Source organism: Vigna unguiculata, chromosome 6 (genome assembly GCF_004118075.2).
Source record: "Vigna unguiculata cultivar IT97K-499-35 chromosome 6, ASM411807v1, whole genome shotgun sequence".
Taxonomy (NCBI): domain Eukaryota; kingdom Viridiplantae; phylum Streptophyta; class Magnoliopsida; order Fabales; family Fabaceae; genus Vigna; species Vigna unguiculata.
The window spans coordinates 3,993,556-4,004,694 of record NC_040284.1 but is presented as its reverse complement, the minus strand read 5'-3'; the positions used below and the strand labels follow the sequence as shown (position 1 = coordinate 4,004,694).

At 32.4% G+C, this 11,139-nt stretch overlaps 1 protein-coding gene across 1 annotated transcript; it reads right to left on the bottom strand.

Moving 5' to 3' along the window:
• Nucleotides 1–211: 211 nt before the first annotated feature.
• On the bottom strand, nucleotides 212–3,260 carry LOC114188307 (wee1-like protein kinase). Its single transcript, XM_028076904.1, has 10 exons — nucleotides 3,172–3,260; nucleotides 3,040–3,106; nucleotides 2,886–2,964; nucleotides 2,454–2,696; nucleotides 2,268–2,344; nucleotides 2,038–2,147; nucleotides 1,920–1,960; nucleotides 1,682–1,830; nucleotides 953–1,306; nucleotides 212–417 (listed from the first exon to the last, which is right to left on the bottom strand). Exons 1-10 carry the CDS (start codon nucleotides 3,258–3,260, stop codon nucleotides 328–330), a joined length of 1,299 nt encoding a protein of 432 aa, XP_027932705.1. The 3' UTR covers nucleotides 212–327.
• Nucleotides 3,261–11,139: the final 7,879 nt, after the last annotated feature.

Below are 11,139 nucleotides of genomic sequence, written 5' to 3'. Positions count from 1 at the left end.
AATTGCATAGACCAAGATAAAAACCAAAAATTAGCCAGTCACAGCAAAATTTGAATCAGATTCTTCTCCTCTTCACCAAAGTAAAATGAATATCTCAGAAACTGATATAATCATTTTCAAATTAGTAGATGAAATCATATAATGTTCAAATATTTCATGGTTAGTGTTTCTTCAATGGCTACTACCATGTAAACACTTCTGCAATCCCCATTACAATATGTACTACATTCAAAATATACATGTTCCAAAAAATAGGACACAAAGTTGGCCAATTACATTATACATGGTCAAGTCCTCCAAAATAAAAATTACCAGAACCTGTCAAACTTATGTCATTTTAAGGGATCCTCTGAATATTGAATTTCCCAATATCTCAGTGGCAGAAGGACGCTTAAGAGGATCAGGGTCCATCATGACCTGTAAGTGAATTACCATAAACTCGTCAAGTAAACCAAATCAAACCTCAAATTATAATATTCAACACATTCACGATTTGATTAAAGACCACTAGTTAAAAACGTTCTGCTTTTAAAATTTCTTATGCACTAGAACACCAGTTAATAGACCAGTTAACACCGGAATTTAAATGTCACAATGGCAAGATGACTCAGCAGTAAATAGAGAAGCAACATACTTGACAGTTAACATTCACTATATTATCCTAATTACCGCTTACAGATCACATTTAAATAGAACTAAATATATATTTCACATAATTAAATAACAAGCAAAGCATAATAAACAATTATTATATATACGTATCCATGTCTAGTTTCTTCACTGAAGTGTACCCCATTGGACTTCCCATTACTTGTATAACATTTGCTAAACAGTCAAAACACTGAAAGAAGATTTTAGAAACAAGGAAGCAAATAATTATTGCAATATTTCAAAACTCAAGCCAAAACGTGTTACACAAGATTTCAGGTAAAAATAGAATGAAAAGAAGCACCTTGAGCAAGTTTTGAAACTGGATTGTAACTCCAGGCAAGTGTGGCACCTTTCCCTCTTTAAGTTTAGAGAACTCAGTTTCTGCTTTTGGCAAACGTGATCTTTGAATTATGTCAAACATGGAAGCTCCTAGGGAGAAGATATCTGCCTTCCCTAGGTGATCATAATTCTCATTGAGAATCTCCGGCGGCATGTACTGTGCATCACCCGCTTCAACATGCAAGCTATTGTCTAATAGAGTCGCACATCGAAAACCACCAAGCTTATAAATGCCATCTTTGACGTAAATATTTTGTGGCTTGACATGAAGATGAGCTATTCCCTTTTCATGTATAAATTGCAATGCACTAGAAACCTGAGCCAAAATTATAACCACAAATCAAAATATGATCGCCAAACAGAAACAACACATCCAGTAAAAAATTTAAGTAGGAATGCCTAAACAAATCTGATTTGCACTATACAAAATTATTCTTAAACGTATAAAAGTTAGGTCGTGTTGTAAAGTTTTGTGCAACTATTTAGTCATAAAAATGTAATTTTAAGAATCAATTTGACAGTATTAGGAACTAATTTGTCATTGAACTATATGGATCAATTTGTATCTTCTACATATTAAGAAACTAAATCAGAGTTCCCATTATTTCAACGATTAAATTGACAACTTCTCACACATTGAAGAACCAAACAGATCATTTATGTAGAGGACTACATATAAGATAAGGCTAACCTGATATAAAACTTGCAGTTCATGTCGTTCGGTAAGCAATATTGGACAGTTTTCATAAGATAAGTTGTGATCACAAAACTCCATCTGAGTATACATTTGTTCAACCTCAATCCAAGAATAATAGTATGTCACTATATTTTTATGGCGCCCTAAAGCAGCAAGGAGGTAAATATGACCAAAGAAACAACATGAAAGTCAATATAGAACAAAACAAGAGTTGAAAGCGTAGAATAGAAACCTATGGCAGCCAAAGATTGAACTTCGTTAAAAGCTTTAAGCCTACAAGGATAAAAGATTGGCGTAAATAGCTAAAACAAACACACAATGAACATCCATAGGTATGATCAGGATGTCACCTTTCTGGTTCCGTACGCAACCTTTCGATGGTACGTTTCACAGCATACATGCAGCCATCTAATCGGTTCATTACTTTAAAAACTTTGTTAAAGTTTCCTTTACCAATTTCCTGGTAACAAAAGGAAAAGTTACATATGTCATGAAAACCAAAATCATAACTGCAGCCAGTGAATACCAATCCAAAACAATTCATGTTAGGCAGTTACAACTTCTTTGTCAAAAATAATACCTTAATCTCACGAAAGTCATTGATATAGCGTGACGAACCATTACTACCAATAATGGAAGGTGGACCATTTCCATAGTCTGCATATTCATAATTATATACAGTGGTAAAAAGCAAACATTTGCCACTTAACCCTAAAGGTGAAAATAAAATAGCTAAACCAACAAAAAAAATCAAAATCATTCGTACCATTCCATTTTAATGTTTGGATTCTAAAAATGTTCTCTTCGTCCTCTGAATTGCTGTTCAAAAAGGAGTTTCTATTGCAAAGAGGAGGCCGGCATCCAGCAGAACGCGACGTATGAGTCCTTAATATATGAAAGTCTTCTACTCGATCAAAATGACTCTCAAATCCCACAAATGGCTCATGGTTACTGCCAAGTTTCACAACTGGTTCACCATCATCGGTAAAACTGAGAGTATCACCGTCCTCTATGACAGATAGAAGGTAAATGTATTAAGTGCGTGTATATATTTATATTACATTCAAAATAACACCATTATAGCTTATTTTCTGAGATAACAACCGTACTTAATAGTTAAAAATCAAATCTTTTTCAAGACATTGTAATTATTATTACTTTTAAATGAAAAAAAGTATCAAACAACACTTATTCTTACCCACTCTGCGTCTTTTGAATTTGGTTTCATACGGTTTCTCCTTCCGGGGTGACTTGGGGCATGGGTCATCTTCCTCCACCTGAGACGACAAAAAAAAACTATAAAAATATGAAAATATAAAAATATAAAATATATAGAATGAAATGTCAGTTACCTTGTCGATGTCACTATGGAAGCCTTTCAAAGGAAACTGATCTTCCGGAGTTAAGTAATCCGGTGTGCTGGGAAAGACAAACAAAGGTGAGAGTTAGAGAGAGAAGGTTGAAGGGAGTAAGACAGTTCTTACCAAAACAGTTGCTGACTGAGAATGATGCCGTCATCCTCTCCGGCAGAAGGCTCCAGCTCCGGCTCTTCGTTCTGCCTTTTCGTATTCATCTTAAGTGTGGGAGATGAAGTGTTTCAGAGCAATAAAAGACTTATTTTATAGGTGATATGACCTGTGATCGAAAATCACAGCTCATGATGGCAAAATATAATATTTCTAAACTTTATTTAATTAATATCAAAATCATTCCATATATTTAATTTTATTTCTTCTTTTACTATTGTACATGTAAAGAACACTTCAAATCATTTTTCAAACAAAATATGTTGTATTTGTTTATTTAAAATATAAATAAGATGTAAAATAAATACCGAAAAATAAATAATAAGAAGTAGTTTACGAATTAGTTATACATTTAAAGGTTAAAATACTTTTTTTCCGATGTTAAATTTTGTCAGTACTAATTTTGATTTTGTATTTAAATAGGTTCTAATTTTCGTTAATTTTGTTCAATTTGTCTTTTTTTTTTGCTAACACCGTTTAAATCATTAATAGATATGAACAATGACTATCACGTGTCACTTTGTGGATTTTTTTTAAAAAAAATTTTATTATTTTTTTTTTATTTTTTTTAAATGTCCAAAAAAAATTTGAAAAAAATCCAAAAAGGACATTTAAAAAAAATTTTAAAAAAAATCCAAAAAAACACGAAATGACACGTGGTAGTCATGCCGCTAATGATTTAAACGGGACTAGAAAAAAAGAACTTAATTAAACAAAATTAACGAAAATTCGGACCTATTTAAACATAAAACCAAAATTAGGTCTTATTTGATAAAACGAAAAATGGGACAAAAAAGGTAGTTTAACTTATAGGAAAGGAATGTAAGGAAATAATTGTTTAAACAGATATAATTGTAAAAATAAAATAAAAAATTGTATACATAAAAATTATAGTAGCAAGATTATATTCTACTAAAGCATGTGGAAGGTAATTGTTTTTACTAAGACTAGAGTTATGTTTTTTTTTTTCTAACAATAGACAAATTTTGTGTATGTTAAGATAGAAAAATTAATAAACTTGGTATATGAAAATTACACAAATTATAGAACTTGGAATCGACTTTAAATTAAAAAATAAAAAAGTTGTGTTCAAACGTATGATTTTACTCTCATTCATTTTCTTTTTAATTTAATAATTTAAACAAAAAAGTACTTTTTATATACGTATTTTATGTAAAGAGTGAATTCTTAAGAAATGATTAAAAATTTAATTAATTTTTAATTAACTTTTTTGTTGTAATTGCTTTTAGAAAGCTACTTAAAAATTTGTATACATTTTTTATACACAATCGTAACAGTTATATTTATTACAATAATTTGATCTCCTATTATTCAAATAATTTGATTTTTCAGTAGCCGTCCATGTGACAAAAACATGTCATATTTCTTTAAGGATATAATACAATCTTTAACAATAACTTTTCTGATAGAATTTCACATAGTCTTATAATGTATCAAGAACATTCTTTTATAATTTTAGAATACTTTATTTAATTAGAGAAAAAAAAAGACATTCATATACAGTGTTTAAGATGTGAGGGTGAGAAATTGTTAAATATATATTATATTTGATATCTAATTAATTGTTAAATATGTATTATATTTGATATCTAATTAATTATCTAGGGTATCAAAATCAAGTGATTGAAAAAGAGTATCAAATGCATGGAAAGGATATTTCTTGATACGAGAGCCTTCGAAAAAGTGACAATATCAAGTGGTTTTGAGAGATCATCATGTAATGCTCCCAAAGGTTAATAGTGAGGAAAAATTCACCATATAAAAGACTATTTGACGCTCAAGTCAATAAAGAAATAAGAATATTTTTACAGAAAGTATAACTATAATGTGACAAAATAGGTAATTGTTATAAAATAAAGCTAATTAGAGAGAGAAGAATGAGAGGAAGAATAGAGAATGAGAAAGTAGGGAGCAACTTCTATTTGTATGTGTGTCTTATTACGGATAGGACGAGTCCTATTTATAGATACAACATGGTAACCAAAAAAGGATATAAATCAAATAGTTAATACAAAATATTACATAAATAGTAATGAATCATATGAGTATCAATCATATCAATTATATGAGTAATTGTATCAAATCAATGGACAACCATTAATACATAACACTCCCCCTTGGGTGTCCATTGATAAAAGAATGTGTCTCGTTAAAACCTTACTAGGAAAAACCCTTTGGGATAAAATCCCAGTGAAGGAAAAAGAGTACATCATTCTATATAATATTGTTCTTTACATCTTCTATTTTTTCCCCTCATGTAAACTTACATCATCAAGATGACGAAGTCCAATCTTGTGAACCAATTGCTCAAAAGTTCTCCTTGGCAAAGACTTTGTAAATAAATCTGCTAGATTTTCACATGAGCGAATCTTTTGGATCTCTATATCACCATTTCTTTGAAGATCATGAGTGAAAAAGAATTTTGGAAGAATATGTTTTGTTCTGTCTCCTTTAATATACCCTTCTTTCAATTGAGCAATGCATGCACTATTGTCTTCATATACGGTTGTTAGTTTCATTTTTTCCAAGGATAAACCACAAGTTTGTTGCACATGTTGAATTATAGACCTTAACCAAACGCATTCACGACTTACCTCGTGTAATGCTAAGATTTCTGCATGATTTGACGATGTTGTTGTTATTGTTTGTTCCATAGATTGCCATGAAATCGTTGTACCACCACATGTAAACAAATATCCTGTTTGTGATCGACCATTATGAGGATCTGATAAATGACCTTCATCTGCATAACCCATTAGATCTAATTTTGAATCATTTGGGTAAAATAAGCTCATATTCATAGTGCCCTTAAGGTAACAAAGTATTTATTTTACTCCATTCCAATGTCTTCTTGTAGGAGAAGAACTATATCTTGTTAACAAATTTACAGCAAATGCTATATCAGGTTGAGTATAATTAGCAAGATACATTAGTACTCCTATAGCACTAAGATATGTTACTTCAAGACCAAGTAGTTCTTCAACTTTTTCTTGAGGTCTAAAAGGGTCTTTATCAACATCTAATGACCTCACCACCATTGAAATGCATAATGAATGTGATTTGTCCATATAGAACTTTTTAAGCACTTTCATTATATAAGTTTCTTGATGTACAAAAACACCTTTGTTTAAATACTTAATTTGTAATCCCAAACAAAACTTTGTCCTTCCAAGATCCTTCATCTCAAATTCTTTCTTTAAACAATCAATTGCTTTTGTGAGCTGATTAGGAGTTCCAACTATGTTTATGTCAACTACATAAACAACAATTATGGCAAATTCATTATCAGATCTTTTCATATAAATACAAGGACAAATAGGGTCATTTTTATACCCTTCCTTTAACAAGTACTCACTAAGACGGTTATACCACATATGTCTTGATTGTTTCAATCCATAAAGGGACTTATTCAATTTTATTGAATAATTCTCTTTAGAATTTGCTTTGTTGGGCAAATTAAATCCTTTAGGGAGTTTCATATAAATATCATTCTCCAAAGAGCCATACAAATAGGTTATAACAATATCCATGAGGTGTAAATTCATACCTTCTTTTGCAACAAGGCTAATTAAATATCTAAATGTTGTTGCATCCAACACTGGAGAATATGTCTCCTCAAAATCAATACTAGGTCTTTGTGAAAAACCTTGAGCAACTAACCGTGCTTTATATCTAACAATTTCACCATTCTCATTTCGTCTTTGTACAAAAACACATATGCACCGAATAGGTTTTACACCCTCAGGTGTGCGAACTGTAAGACCCGAGGAATTTAAATTTTTACATAAATAATTATTTAACAAATATGCAGGTAGTGAGAGCCTTTATGGCATTTAATGTTGGCTATTATGATGTGAATTAGTACTAGCTCAAATGGTTGAGAGTACAAAGTTATGTTGAAAGGACTTGGGTTCCAGTCTTGTGTATGTCAAATTGTGTGTTATTTTAATTGTGTATTATTTTGATATTATGATTGATCATGATGAGTGATAATATAATCCTAGAATTTTAGGAATTAACACGAAACATGAATTGGTTGAATGGTTGTGCATTGACTTGACATTTGCATGATTGTGTGTTCGAACCTTAACTTAAGCAAAATAAGGTTTCTTTTTGCTAAAATTGTTTTTGGTATGGATGGGAAGGGTCAGAGGACACATGGGGTTGTTTCTGCAAGGGTGAGGGAAGAAATACGATTTTGATCAATTGTGGTGCAAGAGGACTCTAGCATTTTTCATTTAAGGGGAGCTGACTAGTTTAATTTCTTCCTATGAAAGAAGATTTTAAGTTTTGTTTGATTGAATTATTGTTTACAATAAAATTTATGTGATGCATTTGTTTTATATTTTAGAAATTTTGATTGTAATGGTGATATAGTATCGTTAAATTTTCGTTTGAATGTTAAGTATGTGATTGATGAATTTTAGTGATACGAAATCTAATATAGCATGAATGCATTGAGGTTTTCTTGATTTGTGGGTGGATGATGCAAAGGAAAGGTTAGGGTTTTTCTTTTACAGTAACGTGACTTGGGGTTGCATTCTAGAGCTTTCACTTTTTTAGTTATATGAAAAAGTAGATAAATGTAGTGTTATGGTATGTTATAATATTTTAGGAGGATATTTTACGACATTCATCATATAGTAATTTATATAATATTAAAGAAAAAAGAAAGGAAACAAATTATCTGCTTTGATGCAGAGCATCGATTACACTAAATATATTTTTTTAATATATTTAAAGAAGGTTAGAAGTGGGACTGACTTTTTTTCTTTTTTGTTGTATTTGATATTATATATGACTTGTAGGTTTTGTGTATTAAGCCTTGGTAGTGACTAAACTTTTTGTATGTTGTAGTTAAGGTTTTAGCATAATTAGTAATTTTCTTTGGTAGTTTTTTCTTATAGAAATTATGATGGGGTTAGTAATTTTTATATTAGTAATTTTTAAGAGGGGAAGGGAATAGTTATAGAAAGTGTTTTATAAATGGGGATTGTATAGGTGATTTTATTAATTTGGGTTAGTATTTAATTAATAATTAATTGGCTTTAGTTGTATTCGACTTCTAGGGTGCCTATTTAGAGTTCTTCTTCTAAACGCAACAAATTCATTATTATTATTATTATTATTATTATTATTTTACCACTATTATTGTTATTATTATTCTTATCATTATTATTATTACTATTATTATTATTATTATCCTTTATTACTATTTTATTGCTCGTGCGATATTTTGGGGCAATGATTATGTGTTCTTCCTGATTTGTTTGGTTGTTCATGATTGTGTGTTGGGTATAACACTTTTGTTTTGATGGTTTTATATGAGTTTAGAAAGGGATAGATGTGTGCTTATAATTGAATGATGCATATGAGCTGTGATGTTGTAAATTTGAGTATATGAAGTATATGAATGCGTATTTTAGTTCCTGGATGTTTGAGAATTGAATTGTTGGATGCTAGGAATTGAGTTAGAGTACCTAAAACAAGTAGTGTCACATTACTGGTGTAGCTCTTGACGATGCAGAGTGAACCACTAGGCAATAACCAGAAATAGGGAAGCTTTGTGTGTCATGATGCGCGACAATGTTGTGGAACCGCCAAGCAATCTGCACTTCCATTTCGCCTGGTGGAACTTAGGCAGCGCCATGCGATAGTGCAGGGTTATGGATCGTTGCAGATGAATTTGCATGGACGATCTTGAAGGCTTGGTCAAGGATATGCTAGATTAGTTACGAGCGAGGAGGTTCATAACGGATATGTGAGATGCGTGATGGATACGGGCGGGGAGGTCCATGTTTGTTGTACTCTTGTGTGGGGATACGAGCGGGGAGGTTCATATGTTTCGTGCTCACACTTGAGGCTGCTATGATCGGGGAGGTTCATAGTAGGTGTTCACACATGTTGGTCTACGAGGGGCAAGTTCGTAGAGTTGGACCACGAACGGGCAGGTTCGTGGAAGCATTTAAATCCCTAAGACCAGCTTTAGTGTGTATCTTGTATAGGGCAATGTGTTTTTCTTACTTTCATTTTAATGTGTTGCGATGTGAACTTGGACCAGGAGATACTTGATTGTGTCATGAGCGGGTAGGTTCATGGTTGGTGGTGAACACGTGATAATATGAGCGGGGAGGTTCATATATTTTGTGCTCACACTTGAGGCTGCTTTGAGCGGGGAGGTTCATAGTAGGTGTTCATGCATGTTGGACTACGAGCGGGCAGGTTCGTAGAGTTGGACCACGAACAGGTAGGTTCGGGAAGCATTTAAATCCCTAAGACCAGCTTGAGTGTGTATCTTGTATAGGGCAATGTGTTTTTCTTACTTTCATTTTAATGTGTTGCGATGCGAAGTTGGACCAGGAGATGCTTGATTGTGTCATGAGCGGGTAGGTTCATGGCTGGTAGTGAACACGTGATAATATGAGCGGGGAGGTTCATATTATGGTGCTCTCGTGTGAGGATACGAGCGGGGAGGTTCGTATGTTCCGTGATCACACTTTAGGACTACTGCAAGCGGGGAGGTTCGTAGCTGTTGGATCACGTATGTTGGACTACGGGCGGGGAGGTCCATAGAGTTGGACTACGAGCAGGAAGGTTCGTAGAGGTAGGACCACGAGCGGACAGGTTCGTGGAAGCGCGCCGCACACACACGCAAATATATATATATATATATATATATATATATATATATATATATATATATATATATATATATATATATCCTAAGTCCATGGTCAAGAAATTTTGGGTTGGAAACCTTATGGCAGTAAGGTTTCTTGTTTAGGCATTGGCTGAAATAAAGTAATTTGGGATGAACTTATATGTATTAAATTATACGTTTATATTGTTACATGAGCTCACCCTTTTTGTGTGTGTTTGGCGATGATCGTGTAATTCATTACACGAGAGTAGGCGTTGTTTCAAGTGGAGTTGGTGACACTTAGAGCCGGAGAGGGGATAACTTGGGAAGTTTTATAGACTATGTTTGACTATTTTGTAAACATTTAGTTGATTAGTTTTGAATTATGTAAACTTGAAGTTTAATTTATGGTTTTGAATTTTGAGACATTTTATTAGGTTTTAATTTTCCCGCATTTTGGAAAAGAACTTAGAAAAATAATGGCATATTTAATATTATTTTACTTTATTTTATTTAAATTAGTAATATCCGACCGGAATGTTACACGAACTACAGGTCCAAAAAATTTTCGTTTAGCAAGTGAATCTAATTCTGCTTGGATTGCATCTTTCCATTTTGTCAAATCATTTTTTCTCGACTATCTTAAATTGTCAGTGGTTCTTGATCCTCATTGTCAGTTAGAACATCCTTTGCTACATTATATGCAAAAACCTCGTCAATATTGACTTTATTTCGGTTTCATATTTTATGATTCATGACATAATTTATTGAGATTCCATCATTTTCAACAATTTTAGGCACTTGAGGTTCTTCTAGAACCGAATCATTAATTATGTCAAAAGAATCTTTTGGGACTTTTACCCCCTCGATTAGGCCATCTTGCATTTTTTCCCTTTTTCTCATCCGAGGATTTTTATCTTTGGAACTGTCAAGCCTACCACGCTTCAGGCGTGTTTGAGATTCATTTGCTATATTAGATTGTCCAATAGGAATATCAATTCTGATTGGAGCATTAGCAACGGGTATATGCGACTTAGTTATCCTTTTTGTGTGAGTAAAAGCATCTAGTAATTGGTTGGCCAATTTTTGTAAATGAATTATCCGTTGAACTTCTAGTTCACACTCTTTTGTATGAGGATCAAGATGAGATAATGATAAATCATTCCAACCAATATCCTTTTCCAATTTCTTTCTTTCTCCCCCCAACGTTGGAAAAACTGATTCATCAAAATGATTATCAGCAAATCCAGTTGTAAATAAGTCAC